We start from the raw sequence: 23575 nt of genomic DNA, 5'->3' as shown, positions 1-23575 counted from the left end.
AAAAACTAAAGGTGAAACAAATGCACTTCCAGACAAGCAAAAGCTGAGAAAAGTCATTCTGCACTACAAGAAATATTAAAGGAAGTTCTTCAGACTGAAGAGAAATGATCACAGTTCTAGAACAATCAAGATCAGCAGAAAGGAATGAGGATCAGTGGGATGAATAACAAGGGAAATATAAAATAACATACTTCTAAATTTCTTTAAAAGACAATTTGTCACTAGGTATGGATTCTAACCCACTTCTCTTGTCTTGCCTAAATTCTTAACTTTTTTTTTCTTGTCTTGTTAAAAGGTGCAGATGTTCTTTTCTCCAATGACGTTGGGTCTTGAGCTTAGGCGGTTTCAGCTATGTTCCAGGAAGAAGCTCTAGGCGACAATGGCCCTAGAACTAACGGCTCTGAACTGGACAAGACCAGTCCACACCACAGCACAAGAATGACACCTGCGCAGACAGGCAGAGAGTTGCACTAAAGTAACCTGCCCTCACTCACAGCAGAAATTCTGCCCCCTGGGAGGGGCAGAGAAGCCATTTTTAGATCATGTGATGTATGTAAAAGCATGATTTCAAACCACACCTGTGCAAGCTTATGCCCACCTCTACAGGTGATGACGAAACGTCCCCTTTGACTATTCATTCCCTACCCAAAATAAAGGTACCTACCTCCCTGTGCTCAGGGAGTCATAGCTTTGTGAAATTATTCCCTATGGTCTCCATTTTCTTTTTACACATGCCACAAATAAAATTTCTGCTCTGTGAGACAACTACTTCTGGTACAGTTTGACCTAATTCACCAAGAAGGGAACCTACATTTGGTCCAGTAACAAATTGGCTATTTGAAGCAAACAGAGCAATACATTGTGGGATTATAATATATGGAGAAATAAAATATGACAATAATAAGACAAAAAACAGGAGAAGTAAATAGAATTTACACTATTGTAAGGTTGTTAAATGTTTCATGAAGTTGTGTAATAGTTACTCATGGTAAAATGTGATGAATTAATTAGGCATATTGTAATCTAGAATAACCGCTTAAAAATAATACAAAATGATGAAAGTAAACAGCAATAGGGTACTAAAATAGAACACAAAAACAAACAAACAAACAAAAAACACAAAACCACAATTTCCAACTAAAGAAATAAAGAACAAAAGGGGAAATGGAGAAGAAATAAAAAGATGATAAAACTAAGCCCAAGAATATTCTATGTAATTATATTAAATGTGAGATGTGTTCAATACTCCAATTAAATTTGGGTTACAAAAAGGACCCAACTCTGCTGTTTACAAGAGACATAGTTTTAACACAAAGACAGAGAGTGAAAGTTACAAGATACATTGCAAACACTAATCATAAGAAAGTCAGTGTGTCTGTATCAGTATAAGAAAAAGTAAACCTTAAATATCATTAGTGATAAAGATGGATCTTTCATAATGATAAAATGGTCATTAACAAAGCCCAAAGTTGGTTCTCCGGTTAGACTAATAAGCTTGATAAATCTCTGTTTTTCTGCATACGGTTCTGAAGGCTTATGAACTCTTGTGTGTTTATGGACCTTTACTTAAAACATCTTTTCAAATTCACATGATTTTTAATTCAATAATTTTATTTTCAAGTACATGACCCCCTCATTCTTGAAAACCATTTTTATTATTATTTACTTAATTCTTGCATTTTACCTGAAATTTCACCTTCTGGTTGATATCTGACACGAGGAACTGCTTCAGGAAACGCTCATCCTCACTCCAGAAGAGGCGGATGTCAGGGATGTCATAGAGGATCATGGCCAGTCTTTCTAGTCCTAGGCCAAAGGCCCAACCTACCCGATCTTGAGCACCAGCTGTAATTAGGAAACAAAACAAAACAAAACAACTGGTTTAAAGAGTTTAAAGACTTCATAGGTACATACCCAGTAACGTTGGTTGAGGGCCTACAAGTAGCAAGGCACAGGGAAGGGGCTGTGGAGACATCTAAAGAGGATGCCTAATCTTATAACTTGGTGCTCCCCACCCTTCATACTTCCCTCATTGAGGCACTCTGCAGTCGCACTGTCTCCAACATTGTCTTTCATTTCTGATTAAATTCCAGGCTCTTTTAAGCCCTGGTTCCTGCCTCTGAGATTTGATTCTTCTAGAATCCTTGTTCACCCTTATTCTAACATTTAGCCTACTAACATAGAAACAACCTAAGTGCCCCAAATTAGGAAATGCCCTAAAAATTATAGTATATTTTAAGGCAGTGATTAAAAATGATAATTAGGAGCCAGCCCGGTGGCACAGTGGTTAAGTTTGCATGTTCTGCTACATGGTCCTGGTTACAGAGGGGAGAGAAAACACAGTCTGTGTCCCTAAGTAGCCTTCTAGATAGGCAGGTATGTTTAAAACATGCCATAGAAGACCGTTAATATTCAGAAGGTGTGTGTCAGGCCTTTAAGAACTCTCAACTTCATTCAAACACACTCTTACTCTTATTAAGAGCTTCCCCAGTAATATATAGAGAGTAAGCAAGCCAAGGAGAAACGCCTATCTAGTACTACTCACTCCAAAGTTAAAATGTGTCGTTCAGATTACAGCACCGCTGTGAACTCTAAGAGTTTATTTCACTTATATGAAGCAGAATAAGACAGAAGACATAAACTGCTGTATGAAGAAGGCAAGGAAGCAACTCATACTACTGGAAAAGCTTATGAAAAGAGCTCATGAAAGGAACATAATTTCCAGGATGAGTAGGATCCTGGGTAGGCTGAGAGACCCTCATTCATTGCTTGTTACACTATATATTTTTATAACAATTTGGAAAATAACATGGCAATACATATAATAAAAATCCATAACAACACTCAAACTGTTTATCCTTATGATTCCAGTCAGGAATTTATCCTAAGGAAATAATTCAACAGAAAAAAAAGGTAAATGAAGGAAGATACTCAGAGCAGTATTATTTATAAGAGCAAAAACATAGAAACAACCTAAGTGCCCCAAATTAGGAAATGCCCTAAAAATTATAGTATATTTTAAGGCAGTGATTAAAAATGATAATTAGGAGCCAGCCCGGTGGCACAGTGGTTAAGTTTGCATGTTCTGCTTCTTGGCGGCCCGGGATTCACTGGTTCGGATCCCAGGTGCGGACACGGCACCGCTTGGCAAGCCATGCTGTGGTAGGCATCCCATGGATAAAGCAGAGGAAGATGGGCATGGATGTTAGCTCAGGGCCAGTCTTTCTCAGCAAAAAGAGGAGGATTGGCAGTAGTTAGCTCAGGGCTGATCTTCCTCAAAAAGAAAAAATCATAATTATACAAATGTTTATGAAATGACAGACTATAAGAAATTAGGAACAATGTCTACGATAAAATGAATATGTACTATGGTATTGCTATTTAATGTAGGTACAAATGAGGGTTGTAATGCACAAAAGTAAAAAGAAAATGTGACATTGAAGGATTATAAGAAGTAATAGTTTTAAAACAACTTTAAAACATTTTTCTGTAATTGTTATAGCCTTTTCAAATAAAAAAGTAATAAAGATAGGTGGGAATGTTAATGTTGTTTTTAAGTTGGGCTTTTTCCTTAATTATTAAATCTTTCAGATTTTATTATAAAGTTTTTAGATAAAATCAGCCATATAGAACCCAATATCTGTAACTGAATGAGCAGTAGATTTAGGGTACTCATTTTATTTAACCTCTAGCAATTTTTGGTATCTTAGCTTTTTCTCCTTTCATCCATTACCCTTACTTGCTTCCTCATCTCTGAAACTTTTTCTAAAGCAAAAACAAGAACAAAGAGCCCCTTAAAGTAGGTAAGAAAAACAGCAAAAATCTAATTTTTAAAACGGGCAATGAAGACATTCACAGAAAAGGAAAGAAACACGATCCTTAAGCAAATGAAAAGCTTACTTAAGAAAAACGCAAGATAAAAATGCACCAAGTTACCATTTTTTACTTACTAGATAGGCAAAAATAAAAACATTCGATTGCATACTGGATAGCAAAGCCAAGGGAAAACAGCACTCACATACATTGTGGTAGGTTCCCATGTGCGTTTTTAACCTATTGACCTAAGGAGTATAATACAGCAGTAGCTATCAAAATTACACATGAATATACCATCTTGTTACTTTAACTACTAGAATGTATCCTACTTATGGGAAATTATGAATGTATAAGGTTATTTATTGGAGTATTGTTTATAACAGCAAAACACTGTAAACACCCCAAATGTGCATCAATAGGGAACTGATTAAATAAACTATACTATGTTCATACTATTATTATTATATTATAATATATAGAATATTTTTATAAAAGTCTGAGGCAGATTTCAAAAACTAAAAGCAGCAGCTATCTTTCTGGGGGGGCGATGTGGGAGGGAACTGGGCAAACGGAGGACAACGGGGAGACTTTACACTATATGCCTTTTTACATAAAGAGCAACAAGAAATATTTCAGATAATAAAAATTTTCATGGCTAGATAAAATGTAGTAATTTCTTTTCTGCTTATTTTTAAGAGGTTGTAAGAAGAACAAAGAACTCCTCTTTTGTCACACTCACTAGTACCAAACTTTCAGGAAATCATATGATTAATAACAACAGATCTCTATGTCTCCCTTACAGCCTGAATTGGTCTCTTTATTTCTTGAGAGCCAATACATTTTTAAGCCTAGAAAATCAGTGTCATTATCTGTGGGGGTTTCAAAAAACAACTGCAAATTCCTCAATACCCTTCCCCTTGAATCTCAGCGGGCTAGTGACTGCTTCAACCAACAGAGTACGGGGAAGTGATGCTATGCAACTTCTGAGATTAATTAGAAAAAGCCACAAAACTAATGCCTGGTTTCTTGGAATGTTGGCTCTCTAGACACTCCCTCTTGGTATTCTCCCTCCAGAATATTCTCTCTTGGAACCCAGTTGCCATGCTCTGAGAAGGTGTAACATGGCAAGGCCACGTTTAGGCGCTCCAACGGACAGTCCCAGGGAACCACCCAGCTTTCAAGCCATCTTAACCCCGATGGCAGGCATTTGAATGAAACAGGTTCCAGCCTGTTTGGAATGTTGGATGAAAGAGGATTCCAGCCACAGCTCTCTGAATCACCCCAGATGTCTTCTCAGCTGAGGCTCCAGGCATGGTAGATGACAGAAAAACCATCCCACTGTGTCCTGTCCAAATTTGTGACCACAGAGTAATACAATGACGGTTCTCTTATGCCATTAAGTTTGAAGTGGCTTGTTAGTCAACAAGAGATAACCAGAATATTGCCCTTGTTAAATCGTCTATGTTTTGCTTTTTATTACACACATTTTCCATTATGGTAAAACTAAGGCTAACTAAACTGCTGCTACAAATTCATAGATCCCAGATATAAGAATGATGCAAATAAAGAGCAGGTAGGGCTTCAAATAGGAGAGACCAGGAGTTAAGACCTTAAATTAAAATGAATCCACTATATTATAGCACCTCATATACACCATAGTATCAATTATGTCATAATACCATTCATCTATCCAAGGGCCATGCCACCCCCATATTCACCACATTGCTCATCCTACAAACAAATAAAACTGTGCTGAGCCAAGGCTACTCTATACCCCTTCCCAAACCAACTATTGCTTTTTATCTTATTTCTCCATCTTGGTGAATGAGATCATCTATCTAGCTACTCAAGGCAGAAACCTGTTAACTCCAAAAACTACCTCATTTGAGATACAGACCTTTAAACCTTATCTCAAAATTTCTCTTAAAACCATCCCTTCATTCCACTGCTATTGTCACTGCAGACTTGTTCTTTCAAGAAACATCTCTCATCTAGACTATCCAAGAAATACCCAAGTGGTCACTGTCAGACCATAGTCACCTATCCAGTCCATCTGTAACAATGCCACCAATTTTCTTTCTAAAATATAAATCTACACACTGTCACCAGTACATGTGTGTGAGGGTAGGACAGTGAATGACCGATCTTAAAGAGTTGTATTTGCCATTTTCTTCTTATTTTTATTTTGCATTTACAATCTGTCTAAAACATTAAAAAACCTTAAAATTGTTTCACAGACCCTCATTCACTCTAGCTGAACTTGAAGACTCATGGAACCAGAAGATTAGATGTGCAAGATCCAGTTGGAAAAATGCTTCAATATGAATTAAATACTAGCACCTTTGGTTATCACTTGGCATCCCCAGCAATCATAAAGACAAATGGAAACACCAGTATTCAGCTATAAGTTACACACAGATTGAGAAGCACTGGTTTTTAGTGAAGAACTTTTAAAAATTTTTCCAACAAATCACAGGCTGTTAATTTTGTCATATATAAAATAATGCACATGACATTGCTCAACAACAGAATTCACATTCTTTTCAAGTACAGATGGTTCATTTACCAACGTAGAGCACATTCTCGGACACAAAACAAATCTCAAAATATTTAAAAGGACTGAAATTTACAAGGAATGTCCTATGTCCAAAGTGAAAATAAATCAGAAATCAACAGTATAAAAATATCTGAAACCCCCAAATAGTGAGAAATTAAATAACATACTTTTAAATAACTCAGGAGTCATAGAAGAAATCACAAAGAAATTAAAAAATACACTGAAATGAATAAAAATTAAGATACAACAGACAAAGATGTGTGGAATGCATCTAAAGCTGTGATTGAAAAGAAACCTATAGCATTAAAGGTTTATATGAGAGAAAAAGAAAGGTCTCAAGTCAATGATCTAGGCTACTACCTTAAGAAACCAGAAAAAGAAAAGAAAATTAAAAACAAACTAAGCAGAACAAAGGAAAAAATAAAGATAATAGCTTAAGTGATAAAATAGAAAACAGAAAAACAACAGAGAAAACTGATGAAACCAAAACCTGGTTCTTTGAGAAGATCAATTAAATTGATAAACTGCTAGCCAGACTAATAAGGAAAAAAAAAAGAAAAGGCACAAATTACCAGTGTCAGGAATGAAAGAACCTCACTAAAGACAGAGCCTAGAGACATCAGAAGGATAATAAGGGAATATTATGAATAAGCTTATGCCAGTGACTTCAACAACTATTCAACAATCTGCATGCAATGGAAAAATTCTTCAAAAGAAAGAAACTACCAAAGCTCATTAAGAAGATATAGATAATCCATAAAAATTAAAGATATTGAATATGGAGTTAGAAACCTTCCCACAAAGAAAATTTGAGACCCAGATGGTTCACTAGTGAATTCTACCAAAATGTTAAGGAAGAAATAATACTAATTCCTCCAGAAAGTAGAAAATAATTGAATTTTATGAGGTCAGGATTAGCCTTATACCAAAACCAAACAAAGACATTACAAGAAAATTTCAAACCAATATGCATCATGAACATAGAAGCCAAAAACATTTTCAAAAACTTTAACAAAATATTAACAAATCCAGTGATACCTGAAAGGACACTACATCCTCACTGGATTTATCCCAGGAATGCAAGGTTAGCTCAACATATGAAAATCAGTTAATGTAACTCATTATACAAGGAGATTAAAAAAGAAAAATCATTTCAATAGATGAAAAAAAAAGCAATTGACAAAGTCAATATCCATTCATTATAAAAACTCTCAGGAAATGAGGAACACAGGGAACTTCTCCAATCTGATCAAAGATACAATAAAAAAACAACAGCTACTATCATACTTAATGTTGAAAGACTGGTTGCTTTGTTCTCCGGGTTAGATTGAAGCCAAGGATGCCCACTCTCATCATTTCTATTTCTATTTCTATTTCTATTAACGTGAGTTCCAAGACAGTGAAAAAGGGTAAAGCAAAAGCAAAACCAAAAACAGATTAACAGATTGGAAAGGAAAAAGTAAAACTGTCTATTTGTAGATGGCATGATTGTCTACATAAAAATTCCTACGGAATATATTTCAAAGGCAACTAATATGTGAATTTAGGAAGATCACAACATACAAAATCACTGTATGCAGCACCTGGCTGTCAGTAAGGACAGGCAGAGACCATCTTCTGAAGACAGGAGACTGGCTCTACCTGAAAAGACCCAATGCGAAGGCCAGCAAGGGGGCCATTCCATCAAGCACCTGAAATGACAATCACCTTGTTTGTCAAAGCTTAAGGACTAGATCTTCATTAGGAACAGGGAGCAGCTGGACTCCAGCTTCCTCACTGCCTACAACCTTGGATTCTCACAATCCTTCTTATTGAACAGTCTGTCTGTGACAATCAATTACCATGGAGAGTTGCAAGAAAGAATACGGCATCTATTTGCTGAGCTGTAACGAATTTTACGTTTGAACCACTTTGTTTTAGTCCCATCTAGATTTGCTTCTTGTGAATTGCACCCCTGCATTGTGCTATTAGGCTATTAACATTCGTAAGACACAGCAACTCCTATCAAGGATGCTGATCACTATCTCACATAGTCTTCCCTACGAGGCTTCATGAAATAAATTGATCTCAGATATAAGAAAATGGGAACAGGAAAAGCTTCTAGCCCCTACACAACTGTATTGTTTTCATTTCAAGGATACCAGAGCTTACATAATTGATCATAATTCATTCCTTACTTTGGCCCCATGGAAGCTTAGAGCCAACCTTGCAAGTCACCTCTAAAACTGTACAAGTATTCAGGGTACATTTCTCTGTGTGAATCTTACCCCAGTTTTATTTTCTTATCCTCATTTCCTCTTTGTCGTGATTATCGCATCTATTTATTTTATCCTCTTGTACATACTTTTATATGGCACTTTAAATTCTTTATGGAAGAAAGTGAGCCATAAATAACTACACACTTAAAGCTATTGTCAGCCCAGGCAGGTCTAATTTTCAGGTCTTTGGCACTCTTCAGCTGTAATTTGTTGCTGAGTGCTCAAGGGCTGACAGGGTTTTAAGACAGTATTTTTTCCCCATTCCAGTACTGCAGGCTTCCAGTAAACTAAGAATCTCCAGAGCAGAAAACTGACTATAGAGGAAAATCCTCAATTAAACAGAAGATTCAGGATGGGAAGCAATTAGGTATTCTTATTAATGTAATTTTGTGCTGGATGAAGCATTCCAGGCAGGAAAAATTTTTGTTTTTGTTGTTGCTGCTGAAAATCTTTCTGAGGTCAGCCTATATTTACAAACAAGATAATGTGAAATAAGAGGAAAAAGAAAAAGAAGAGGAGGAAGAGAAGGGCAGGAGGAGGAGGAGGGGGAGAATGGCAATAGAAAAGAGGACAGTAAGAAGTCATCAGTCTGAAAGTGGATAAACTAAGTTGGTCTTTAAGCCTAAAACCATCTAATTCCATGAGCTGTCCCTTCTACAGCAGATGGCCCTTTAGACTCTGCTTCCAAAGAGGCAGAGAGAGTAGCACTAGAAAGGAAGAGACCAAAGCACTGCACAAGGCTCTGCACACAGCCTCTGGTCTGCACCTCCAAAGCAGAGACCCTCCAGGTACGGGGCATCTCAAGGTGGGAATGGCTGCACTCGGCACGGGTTGGGATGAGAAGCAAAGAGCACTGGGGAAAGACTAAAAATGGCTGCTACTGCTCCACACCATACCTTTGAAGGCACAGGACACCTGTGCTGTCTGCGGGAGGCATTGGGGGTGGGTGGGGTGGACATAGTTCTCAAACTTCCAGCCCAAAAGTCCTTATAAAAACTGCTGTGCCAGGCAGAAAACATCACATCACCAAACAGAGAAAGGGCTGAGAATGGGCAGTTGACCATGAAACAGGTCTATACACAAGCAAACAAGTATTTGAGCTATACCAAGGCAAGTGAAGCCTACATGCCTTTATCTCAAGAGTGTGATGATCTTGAGCCACAAAAAGAAGGTTACATTATACAATTATGCTTTCGTCAGGCAATGCAAGATGTGAGGAATTTGCGGAAAACTTTAAAAATTTCAAATGATGAATTCAACTTCCAAGAAAATATAGCTTCTCAGACTAATCTTTTCTGAAAGTTGAGAATAAGGTGGAAAGCATGCGGTGTTTAAATGAAGTTAGACTTAACTTCTAGTGTCTATTCAATCTGCTACAATGAGAAGATCACACCCATTCTCCCATTTGAAGCCATGGAAGGCCATTTACGCTTTTATTTACAATTCTTGATGGATGACCTATCTAACCTTTTGAAGACTATGAGTAAAATCCTTGCTTCAGAACATAATTTAAAGCAGACTACATGTAGAAGCCCAAACATCAATTTTTCAGAGATAACATACAATGTTTAACCTGATTTTTCTGGTGCTTGGGGCTAGGGATGAGAATATAAAGGTTTAGAGTATCAACAAATTTCTGTTTTTCGTTCCTGTCTCCTTATAGCATCTGCTTCCTACCCTTTACCATACTAATAAATGGTACAACATATTCTTGGCTCGCTAATCCAAAAGGAGGGAAATTCCCAGCAGACATTCCTATTTTCAGAGGTTATAACATGAGAATGGAGAAAGAGGAATGAAAACTAAGGATAATAGAGTTTTAAAATAAAATATAATTTCAGAGGGGCTCACTAAAAGAAAACTACAGACAAACATCCCTTATAGACACAAAAAATTCTCAAAAAATTACTAGAAAACCAAATTCAGCGGAATTTATCCCAGGAATGCAAAATATAAAAATCAGTCAATGTACCACACCACATTAATAGAATGAAAAACCCCACATGATCATCACAATTCATACAGTAAAAGTACTTGACAAAATGCAACAATCTTTCACGATAAAAATATCCAATAAAGTAGGGATAGAAAGGAACAAGATAAAACACCATGTAAAAAAACCTCACAGCTAACATCATACATACTCAATGGTGAAAGACTGAAAGCTTTTTCCCTATTATCAGGAATAAGACAAGGATACCCACTTTTGCTACTTCTATTTAACATAGCATGGGAAGTTCTAGCCTGAGAAATTACACAAGAACAATAATTTAAAAACATACACATTGGAAAGGAAGAAGTAAAATCATCTTTATTTACAGACAACATGATGTTATTTGTAGAAAACATTAAAGAATTCACAAAAAAAGTTTGAACCATTAAAAAAATTAAGCAAAGTTGCAGGATACAAGATCAACACACAAAAATCAGCTGTGTTTCTATACACTCAGAATGAAAAGTCTGAAAAAGAAATTAAAAAAAAAATTCCATTAACAATAGCATCAAAAAAAATACTTAGGAATAAAAGCAATCAAGGAGACAAAAGACTTGTACACTGAAAACTATAAAACATTACTGAAAAAATGATTAAAGAAGATACCAATAAATGGAAAGACATCTGTGTTGCTGGTTTAGAAGACAATGTTAAGATGGCAATGCAGTTCAAAGTGATATACAAATTCCATGGAATCCCTATCAAAATCCTAATGGCATTTTTCATACAAATGAAAAAAATCCATCCTAAAATTCATATAGAATTTCAAGGGACCCCTAATAGGCAAAACAATATGGAAAGTGAGGAATAAAGTTGGAAGATTTATACTTTCCAATTTCAAAACTTACTACAAAGTCACAGTAATCAAAATAATGTGGCACTAGCACAAGGATAGACATATAGAACAATAGAATAGAATAAAGAGTCCAGAAATAAACCCTCACTTCAATGGTCGATTGATTTTCAACAAGGGTTTGCCAAGATTATTTAATGGAGAAAGAACAGTCTCTTCAACAAATAGTGCTAGGAAAACTGGATACCTACATGCAAAAGAATAAAGTTGGACCCTTATCTCACACCAGATTCAAAAATGAACTCATACTAGATCAAACACCTAAATTTAAGAGTCAAAACCATAAAACCCTTAGAAAAAAATTTAGGAGAAATCTTCACATGACACCCAAAGCACAGTCAACAAAAGAGAAAAGAGATAAAGTGGACTTCATCAGTGTGTGATGAGTTTATGTTTACACAAAAACCTGCTCACAAATGTTTATAGCAGCTTTATTCATAATCGCCAAAACTTGGAAGCAACAAAGACGTCCTTCAGTAGGTGACTGCATAAACTGTGGTACATCCAGGCAATGGAATATCATTCAGTGCTAAAACAAAATAAATTACCAAGCCATGAAAAGACATGGAGGAAACTTAAATGCATATTACTACATGAAAGAAGCCAATCTGAAAAGGCTACCTACCTTATGATTCCAAGTATACAGCATTCTGGAAAAGGCAAGACTATGGAGACAGTAAAAAAGATCAGTGGTTGCTCAGGATTAGGGCAGGGGCAGGGGACAAGAAGCAGAGAAGATTTTTAGGGCAGTGAAAATACTCTACGTGACATTATAATGATATATACATGTCAATTATAAAGCATTTCACTTATTTATCTTGATTTTGATCCTTACAATGATTCTCAGGGAATTTCAGACTGAGTTATTATCTACGTTTAAAAAATAAACACCATTTAAGCAAGATCACACAGGTACTGGAACTCAAATCTATGTTTTCTTACTTTAAGCATATATATCCAATGAATGTTTCCCCAGATTCATGCTCAAACATTAACTTAGAAGGGCTATGTTCAAAGTATTTCAAAACATCAGAAAGACTTACGTCTTTGTACTCTCTACTGTATAATTGCTAGTTTTCTGTTGACTTTATCATTATTTCATGAAAGCTAGTAAAATGGCCTGCATACATTGGTGTTCAAATATATCAGTAAACTTTTCTGAATTTGGAGTTTTGTCACTCCAAACACACCTTTCACACTGGATTTGACTAATTTGTGGACAGAAACCTACAGAGTGAACTGAGTGGCTAGTATTTATTTAGCAGTGGTATTGGACAAAAGCTTCCACTTCCTTGATCACTAGTTGCGGTGACAGTCACACAGGAATAAAAGCCCAGAGGACCCCAGTGTGACGCTGCACACCCAGACGTAGCCCTAGAAAGGCCAGCAGAGCTACACAAATTCTGATTTCTTCTATTGCCACTATGGACTTGGTCCTTGATCCCCTGCTTTTCAGGTACAATACTTGAACTGTTTCCTCGGAGACTTGCCGCTGAATGATTGACTTTTCAAGGTGTGCCCAAAGATTGGTGATCTGCCTGAAAAAATTTTCTAGTTGTATATATCCTTGGCCCCACACACTTCTGTCAATAAGTCCTTCACACAATCCAAAGGCAGACCTCTTTTAAAAGAAACTTTCCAAGGTAGGGAACAGACTGAGGGTCAGATTCTCTAAGCCATGAAAATAGTCCTGAATAGAATCTGAGCTAGACTGCATTCTAATCAACTTAAAACAAACTCTTTAACACCCATTTTAAAAACTCACTTTGGACCAGCTCCTTTCCTTCCTAGACCCTAGATTTTGGTATTCTGTAGTTTAACAAAGAAGACAGCAGTTTCTGGGGCATATACTAATCAACAGTACTGGAACAAATTCCCAATGGTGTTATCCAGTGAGAATACTCCTTAGAGATATCTCCAGCTTCCCCTAGGGACCTACATACTATCAAGTTTGCGTCCTTCTGCTCCTTGAGCCTTTAATCTGGGTGTGGTAGACAGTGTTGGTTGCCTTCCCAGCAGCCATCCTGCCTTCTTTGCAGTTTGGGCAGCAATGTATCTGTCCCCAGGGGAGGGAACACTGTTTTCCCATGACTAGTCTAGGGCAGGGCATGACCAATGAGATCACAGAAGAAATCTGCTAGGATGCTCATAGGTAAGAGTTTCCTCTCAAATAAAGGCCATTTGGAACTCTTTCTGTCTTCTTTCCTAAATTAGATACAATCACACATGAGTATGATGCCTGGAGCTACAGCAGCCAATATGTGACCAGGAGGCAAGAAGCTGGCAGCTAACATGCTGCAAGCTAACACCCTGAGGAAAGAGGAGCAGGTGAATGCAAAGAGCCTGGACCTCTGAAAACCAGCCCTGTAACCTATACATTAGGACTTCTTAGTCTGTGAAATGAACTCTAAAAGTCTATAGGACTTAAACCACTGTTACCTATGGTTTCTGCTTCTCACTGCCAGATGCATAAAACCTGATATATCAAAAAATAGGGATAGAAGCACAGAGAGCTATTTGTAAGACAGGGCCTGTTGGGGAAACAAGGGTAATTTTAACACATCAAATCTGGTCTTGAAGCCTTCTCTCAGGACTCCACAAATAACAAATTGTAGCTTTTATCTGAGTCTCAGGTTGCCTTGTCTGAAGTCTAACCATCATGCATCAGTGGGAGATATGCAGACCCAGGGTCTGAGACTTGACAGGACCAGACATGGAAATTAGGATCTTAACAAGGTTATGAACACCCTAAATAGCCAGTGAAAGTGAATCAAGAACCACATGGGGAATTCTAGAAAAACTAAACCAAAGGATGCTAAGAGATTCATCCCAAAAGTACAGAAAGACTAAGATATATTACTGTGGCACTGCTGATAGAGAAGTCTGACTTCAACTCCTATCAGAGCAAAGAAAATAACCCTGAGAAGACAGCCGTATAACACACTCCAACCATTTCTTCAATATGTCTAACAACTAGAAAGTGCAGTAGTCAGGCCTATGTGCAATAACGTAGACATCTCTACATGCAGAGTTAGTATTACCACCTGAGTCAGAAGTATGTTAACATAGCTATGCCTAGTAATAAAACTTCCTTAAGGAAGGGAGATGGTAAGCATATGTCTTAACCCAAGAACTCTAATGAGAGAGCACAAGAAATCAATGGTGTCAACAAGTTAGAGGTATGTGATGCTCACCGCAGGTTACCAATCAAAAGTCAGAGTAAAGGAACTCTAAACTCCCCATGGTAATCACCCTAAAGGAGAACACAGCAGCACACAGGGTCAGTGCCTTAATATCATGGGCTGAGAATCAGTGATGCTGATTTTGGTTTTGCTCTCATAAGCTCCATGGGGTTCACATGTAATACTCATTTTATCTGAGCACATCATAAGGTACAATCTAAAGAAGAGTGAAAACACTCCATAAAAACTTGAAGACACTTGCAAAAACTTTCCTTAGTCAAAAGAGTGTGGCAGTGGCTATCTCAGTTATTTTTATTATATATTTTCTTTAACTTTTTTTTTTTTTTTTGGTAAGGAAGATTCACCCTGAGCTAACATCCATTGCCAATCTTCCTCTTTTCGCTTGAGGAAGATTGTCACTGAGCTAACATCTGTGCCAATCTTCCTCTATTTTGTATGTGGGCTGCCGCCAAAGCATGGTTTGATGAGCAATATGTAGTTCTGCGCCTGGGATCTGAACCTGTGAACCCCAGGCCACTGAAGCAGAGCATGCGAACTTAACCACGATGCCACTGGGCCAGCTCCTATTTTTATTATATTTATATTTATTTATATACTTATAATTACATAAATATATATTGTAATCATTTATTAAGCCATTCGAGAGTAGGTTGCTTATATCATGCTTCTTTACCTCTTAATAGTTCAACGTATATTTCCTAAAAACAAAGATATCCTCTCATGTATTCATAGTACAATTATCAAATTCAGGAAATTTCACATCACTGAAATACTTTTATCTAATCCGTAGTTCATATTTAAATTTTGTCAATTTTCCTAGTAATGTCCTTGTAGCATTTTTTCCCTCCAGTACAGGACCCAGTCTAGGATCACATATTGCTTTTAGATACCATGCCTCTTTAGTCTCCTTTAATCTGGAGCTGCTCCTTAGCCTGTCTTGGTTTTGCAATACATGGATATTTTGGAGAATCCTGACCAATTATTCTATAGAATGTTCCCCAATTTGAAATTGACTGACGTTTCTTCATAATTAGATTCAGGTTCTGGAACCCAGCTGGAACGCTACAAAAGTGATATGGTATCTTCTCTCCTTCTCTAGGCACCTCATCTAGAGACACTTGGTGCTCATCTACCCTGGTACCAGCGGTTCCCAAGACCACCCCTATGTCATTTATTTTTTGCTGCATAACAAGCCACTCCAAAGCTTAGTGGTTTAAGACTATTCATCTAGCTCAGTATTGGTTGGCACTTTGGGCTCAGCAGGAAGGTTTTTCAGTTCTCATCTTGGTTACCCACGCATTTGTGGTCAGCTGGCACTCACGTCTGGTGTTGGCTGCATGTCAGCTGGGAGACTCTGGTTCTCTCCCATGATCCAACAAGCTAGCTCACGCTCATGCACCTGGTGGTTGCAGGGATCTAATTGCAGTAAGAGGGCAAGTTCCACTGTGCAAACACTTTCCAAGCTTCTGCTTGCATCAAGTTTGCTACTATCCCTGTTGGTCAATGCAAATCACACGGCCAAGTTAAATTTAAGGAGTAGAGAAAGAACTAACGAGAAAGTTAGATCTGCGGCCATTTTTCAACCTATAGTAGAAGAGCTTGGTTTTATTGCCCAGAGCTACTTTCCGAAAACTTCTCTCTCCTAGCTATACCCTGATTATGAGGTGAATTCCTTCTCCAAGTCTACTCAGCTATTAACAAGTCTGTGGGAAACCACTATAGTAGCTCATCTTGCAAAGTCTGCTCAACTGCTTTATTCTAACCCATTTAATTCACTCAACAGAATTCACTGTGGCTTATATTTGTGCAAAACCATTCTGCATATGCTTTCAGATAAACAATACTATATGAAGGAAGGAGCCTGAAGAAACAATTATCTGCTTACCATGTGTCAGAAAATATTATCCCATTTAAACCTCACACCAACCCTGTTAGGTCACTATTATTAGCTCCATTTTATAGATGACAAAACCAAAGTTTAGAGAATTTAACTAATTTGTCCAGGATTACACAGCTATCTAAAAAAGCTTTTGGTTGCAAACCACAGAAAATATTATTGAGTGGTCTAAACAATAGACATTTAATTTCCATAACAAGGATTCTACAGCAGGCATTTCCAGCAGCTCAAGGATGTCATCAAGGAGTCTTGTTCTTTCTTTCTGCTCTACCATCCATAGCATTTTCATTTTCATCCTTATTACAGTGATCTTATGATTGCAAAATGGCTTGCCCATGGTAAGTATGATCTTAAACGGCACGTAGGGTTTAAGAAAGTAAAGATCTTCCAACAAGGGGGAAAGTAAAAGCAAACATATGGAGGCAGAAACAGGAAATGAAATGGAGTTGACCCAATTGGCAACAGTACAGGGTAACTCAGAATCTTTTGAAAATGTGAAGGAATACTCAAGCCTTTCTTAGCATTTATTAAAAGTTAAATATACTGACTTGAATATAATCAACCATGGACTCATATCCCACCTCTTATATCTCCCTTTAACTAGCCCCCCAAATATAGTATTTATATCTTTCACTCCTTTCCCTCACATTTCAAGCTAAAATCTTAGGACTCAAGAGAATTAAGTATGGTTACAGAGCACATTGCAAATAAAAGTCTTCATTCAGCAAAAGTTAGCCTTCCTAACAGTTTATCAGCTTTGGACATTTTCCATTTTTTAGATAGAAGTTGCTTTTGTTTGACTGATTGCTGCATTTTGTTTTTAATTGCTTGAACTGCAAACAGAGCTTCACGTAACTATTTATTCCCAAAATTTGCAGGTGAGACTTTTAAAAAAAACTGAATCACACTTTAAGTGCACTAATTGAATAATCACTTTCAACCAAATGTGGATTCTTCATACACCAATTTTCATAAGGTGAGTCACGTCCATAAAAGGTGTTTGAGGAAACACTGTGAAACACTCTTCAGAGTTGGAAGTGTTGGGATATGTTTTGTTTTGTTTTGGTGAGGAACATTGTCCCTGAGCTAACATCTGTTGCCAATCTTCCTCTATTTTGCATGTGGGATGCCGCTACAGAGTGGCTTGATGAGTGGTGTGTAGTTCTGCAGCTGGGATCGAAACCCGCAAACCCTGGGCTGCCAGCATGTGAACTTAACCACTACACCACCGGGCAAGCCCCAGGATATGTTTTTACTTATTTCACATCTATCGAGTTTCCTTACTCACAAGAGTTATCAAAACTGGGCCACACAGAAAAAGCTAACTCGAACTGAGAACTCTTCCAGGAAGAAAGGAGCAGAAATGGAAAGAGATTCAGTAAATCAGCTGTGGCCCCTATGGGACATGCATTTGGATGTCAGGGTCAACATGGTCCTTCCAACAGACATGACTGGCCCTTTATTGCTCAGATTCCAGTTACCATGAAACAGAGACTTGTAGGGTCAGCTCTAACTTGCTGCCAGAAGGAAAGCACTGTTGCTACAGTATTTGAATAAGCACCATGGAAGAAAGCTCTCTTCCTTTCTGTGGGGAGAACAGAAAACACACAGATGCACCTTCTAAACACTTTTGAGCCATCACTAAAATTCCTCAAGTATTAAGTTAGATGTACTTACCTTTTTATTTGTTTTATAGAGCAAGGAATAATATTTGTCTGCCTTGTAGACTGACAAAAGTGTGTTTTCATATCTCTATTAGAAAAATTGATTTCCAAAATAAAAGTTAATAGTGCTCTATTTCTTGTCACACTGTTAAAATTTTTTAACTATGAAAGGAACTTAATTTAGAGTAAGTAATACCACTGTCACTTAAATATATGAATGATGAAGGAAATGTCAGCTATTCTAATTCCTTAATTCCCAAGTAATGACAATTAATGAAACACTCTTTACCAGTGGGAGTTGTTTTAAGCAGTAGATAAAGGAGCCACTGAGCCTTTTAAGATTTACTCTCACAACCAAATTGCATCTCTCTTCATCATTATCCAAAATATAATTAAAAGATGACATTTAAAACAAACAAAAAATCAAATTGCATCCCACTCCTAAAGGAAAAGCAACTGAGAAGCAACTCTTTACCTTCACTGAGAGCTGACAGAAGCTCCCAGATAAACTCCTACCCCTTACTTCTAACCGCTCTGGTGCATCGTCAACCTGGAGCATCAATCTCACTTGTCAACACACGAAAAGCTGGATACTATTATCACTGAGTGTTACTGGATACATATTAATTGGGTTGTTCACTGCTATGGAAATATTCTTTGACTTTTCCAAAACAAACAAACAAACAAACAAATCAACAGGAGTATCTTGTAAAGACTTCTGTTTTCTTCCTGAGTTTGCTCCAATAGTCTAAAATTTATTGAGTTATGTATTTGTCTTTACTGTTTTAGACCATCTACTTTAGTAACTCTCTCCACCAAGAGAAGCGATATCCTTTCACATTAGCCCAAACACACAATTCAGTGGCCTATATAACCTCTTGGCTGAAGTCAAGTTAATTACCAATACACACAAAGGAAAATTTCTGAGCAAAAGCTGAACAGCTTGATCAATCTATGCCTAAATACCTTCAGGACAAATTAACCAAACTTGGCAAGCTCTTTAACTACTTTTTCCTCCTTTTTTTTTAAGGCTTAACCCCCTGTTCTCCGTCACCCGTCCCCACCCCCCGGCGCTCCCACAGTTTTCTTTATAGGACATAACTCTCTAACAGAGTTTTTGCTTTTAGAGGATACATCCCTTATGAAGTCAAAGTAATCAGGGTTGATTGGAAGCAGGGAGCCAATATCCACCCTGAAATTCTTCAGAGCCTGACCCTATCAGTTGTGTGCAACAACTTATAATAAAACCTGAAAAAAATGGACCAAGTCCTAAAGGGGCACTGTTCATTCACTCTCTAAGGAAACATACACAAAGCTAGTTAACATTACAAAATGTCAACTACGGGTTTCCCATTGTAGGAAAGTCAGGGATGTAATAGTAATTCAAATGTAACAATAATAAGCCTCTAATAGTATTAAGAATACACTAGATGGATTTATTTTTTCTATCAGCAAATGGTACATATCAACTCAGAAGTTATTAGTCTGTGGATGTGGTAAGAAAATGAAATAAAGTCAAAACAACCACTAGAAGGCCCATTTATCCATGACCCTAGAGGTTGAAAGCAAGTGTAGCAGATGTCCTTCAACAGATGAATGGTTAAGAGTTGTGGGATGTCCACACCACGGAATACTAATTCAGGCAAACAAAGGAATGGACTACTGATAGGTGCAAAAACTTGGAAGCATCTACAGGGAATTATGCCCCGTGAAAAACACCAATTCCAAAAGGTTATATACTCTATGATTCCATTTCTGTAACATTTTGAAATAACAAAATTTTACAAATGGAGAACAGATTAGATTGCTAGGGGTTAGGGACAGAGATAGGGGTGAGGGGTGGATCTTGTTATAAAAGGACAACATGAAGGATCCTTGTAGTGGTGGAACTGTTTTGTATCTTGACTTTGGTGGTGAATACATGAATCTACACATAATAAAATTGTATAGAACCAAATACACACAAAAGAATTCAAGCAAAATTGGGGAAATCTGCATAAAATCAGGGGATTGTATCAGCATCAATAACCTGGTGTGACACTGTACTACAGTTTGGCGAAGCGTTACCATAGGGGAAAATGGAGTAAACTGTACACAGGATCTCTCTGTTCATACACCTGCATGTGAATCTACAATTATCCCCAAAACTTTCAATTAAAAAAAAAATGCCAGTGCAGCTCCATACATTTGTGAAGGGCAAAATCCTGTCCTCCTGCTCCCTGGCAGTCTAGTAAAACCCTTCCTAACAAGGCTGTCTACGGTTCTTACGAGTCAATAGACAAGAAACTCTCCCCAGCACCTGGATACTCCCCTGGCAGGGGATGTTAGTGCAGTATTCAGTAACTTCATTCCCTTCTCCTTCTTTACCCAGTCTTCCCTTTCCCATTAAACCTCCTCAGGTCACATCCATCTATTACTTCTATACTATTATTAATAGTACTAATAAATACATTAATAAAAGCAGTATTAATAAATGGGAACTTTTTAGTTTGATAAAGAGTATTGATTGGATCCCTGAATGAAGACATTTTCATACCTTTTTGCTCAATGTAAAGCTGAACTCCCTTGGAGAATCCGCTTTTGCCCCGTCTTCCTCCTTTTTCTGGCCATTTCTGGGCTCTCAGAACTTGATGGAGGAGAGATGGGCAGGGAACAGACCATCTTCTGAGTCAGGGCAGCATGTGTTTACAAAGCAGCAGAAGAGTTCTCTTGTGGAAGGTTCTGCTAGCTGGGAAGAGTGTGGAAGCTAAGCAGAAGTAAATCTCTCAGTAAGTAGAGGCCACACGTTCCTTTTCTAGAAATTCCCCAGGGGAGTATGTGCCCAAGAGAAGAAGGAACTCTGGCCCCACCGTATTCCACAGAGGCCTGTGGATGGCTGTTCCCTGCCCGGAGGCCCCCGAAGCAGCTCCTGTTCTTCAGAAGCTGCACAGAGAGCTCAGGCCAGTGGCAGAAAGCTGCTGCTGACTGAAAGGGGCTTGTTTTCTTCCTCAAAGGAAAACTGGGCTCTAAGGAAGTTTCAGCCTTTTCCTATCCTATATCCTATAAGCATAAGCATAATCATATACTATTAATCTTGAGAGCAGACAGGTTTAGAAAACTGACTCTTGAGCCAGACTAGTCCTGGCTGCACTGTTTACCAGGTGGGTGACCTTGGGCACATTATTTAGCCTCTCTCTGACCAAACTTTTCTGTAAATTAATAATAGTAGCTACCTCACAGAGACATTGTGAGGCTTAAATGAGCTACTACAGGTAAAGAGCTCAGCAGAGGGGTGGCGTGCCACATAGCAGAGCCAGAAGGACCTACAGCTAGAATGTACAACGAGCACTGGGGGGCTTTGGAAGAGAAGGAGGAGGAAAAAGAAGGCTCAGCAGAGGGTCTGGAACAAGGGAAAGGCTCTACAAGTGCTTGTAGTGATCATTACGTAGTTCTGTGGAGATATCAACAGAGAAGGGAGCCACGAACATGCTCCACTTTGAACAAATAGTTCGTCTCAGATACTAATAAATCCTCTCATGGTCGCACTGGTTTCACTATCATTTCAATAGATGTGAATATGAAATAGAATGTTAAATGGAATATTTTCTATTGTCAGTAGAGGTTCCAAAGGCTAAGAAAAATAGATGCTGTATATGCAATGAGGCAGTGAGATGAGTTTGCTCATCATCCACCTCCATGCTAAGTAAAAGCTGAGAATTCACTGTGTGCTTGGAGAAATGACCTCTTTGGAGAGTTACCATTGGATAGCCGGCTTTCCCTCCCTCCTAGGGAAGACAAGGAGTGACTCCAACATCACAGAAGTAGGGGAATGCAGGGAAATCTAGAGAACTTGGCATGTGGCTCCTTGGATTTAGGGGACCTAGAGATTACCCTTTACCCACGCCTGAAGAACTCTAAAGGCTGAAGACTAAATGGAAAAGACTGTAGTAGTGGAGCAGAAAAACAGGTCTGTGCTCGATAATGGGAGGAGAACTGTGAATTTTCTGCTTGCATGGGCACTCAAGCACAAAGTAGCAGCTGTGAGCCACCTTGAAAAGCACCTCATCCACGGGTATCCTGTACTGGATGAGTTGATCTATGCATGAGGAGCCTAGAAATATACCTGCTGAATACAGAGGCCCTGGGGTAGGACCCAACCATCAGCCAGATATGACATCACCCATTCTTGGGGCCTTCAGTCAAAAGTCACTAGAGGGGAATCTCTAAGGAATCCACAAAAACACTCCCATGAGTTAGCATTTGGATATTGGTCACACCCAGAAATCACCAATGCCGGATTCCAACTGTACCAGTGAAAGAAGTCCTTTGTTGCCACTTGCTTGACTTCCCTCCTCCCTACCCAACCCTTTTCATCTCTTGCTCTCTACATCACCATCACCACGCTTCAAGCTTCCACCGTGTGCCCTTGTTCAGAGCTGAGAGAGGGAAAAAAAGCTTTAAGTTGGATGGAAGATGAAAGCTTTGCCATTAGACTGGACTGTACTTGAAAATGACCAGGAAAGCTATGAAACCTGCTTGAAATTTCACTCTGGGTGAGGAAGAATGATTAAACAGAATTTGTTAAAGGCAGTGGTGTGAAAAATAAAGCTATTTTAGAAGTTAACCTCTACTGAGTCCAGCTCACTGAATGCAATGTTATAACTATGTTTTAGTGTAACCTTCTCTCTCCTCTCCCCTCATACCAAATGGCCTCACTCAGTTCTCGCTTCCTTTGTGTTTCTGACTGCTTCACACCTGCTCTTGCCTCCTTATGCCTCTAGGTAACAAATAAATACTCAAAATACTTAAATATTTTACTCTTGACCCAAATTACAGTAGTATATGTTAAAATGAATAGAAATGATGGGGAATATAAAAAATAAATAGAAAAATATGGATTAAATGTGACCAATTTCTCAGCTATTTTTTCTAATGTTAAAGCTTGCCAAAAATTCATCCATTTAGTCAAGAAAATAACTCACTCTTCCCAAGCAATCCAATGCATTTTTTAGCCATGGCTCTGGAATATAAGAGATAAAACAGATGGAAGGGAACTTAAAAGGACATTGGAATTGAGTTGGATAAAAATAAGATATTGGTTGGCAAAGCTAAAAAGACAATTCCATGGGTCTATGCACATGAAACTTCTATAATATAATGTGTTCATCAGACAGACCAAATTGGAAGAGATTGTCTTGGAACAACGATACAGATTGTCCCTTTCATCAACAAACTTCTGTCAAGTCACTTCTAGGCCAGTAAGAATAATGCATATAGGAGACAATGCTATGTGAAAATCAAACCCTGCTTCATCCTTATCTTCCTTGACAGGAAGGCAAGTATATCTCTTGAGCT

At 38.0% G+C, this 23575-nt stretch overlaps 1 protein-coding gene across 50 annotated transcripts in view; it reads right to left on the bottom strand.

Annotated features, from left to right (window-relative positions):
* FARS2 (phenylalanyl-tRNA synthetase 2, mitochondrial) overlaps positions 1-23575 on the bottom strand; it is a 466357-nt gene that overhangs the window by 201979 nt on the left and 240803 nt on the right. For all 50 annotated transcript variants that reach the window (XR_011529896.1, XR_011529892.1, XR_011529891.1 and 47 more), the window contains one exon: positions 1685-1845. Coding sequence is in view for 44 of the 50 variants with exons in the window: in XM_070585028.1 (XP_070441129.1) it covers positions 1685-1845 (161 nt within the window). In the remaining 6 variants the exon portion in view is untranslated. The remainder of the gene's footprint in view (positions 1-1684; positions 1846-23575) is intronic.

Source organism: Equus przewalskii, chromosome 19 (genome assembly GCF_037783145.1).
Source record: "Equus przewalskii isolate Varuska chromosome 19, EquPr2, whole genome shotgun sequence".
Taxonomy (NCBI): Eukaryota; Metazoa; Chordata; class Mammalia; order Perissodactyla; family Equidae; genus Equus; species Equus przewalskii.
The sequence above is the reverse complement of the archived record's forward strand: the minus strand, read 5'-3'. Positions and strand labels throughout refer to the sequence as shown.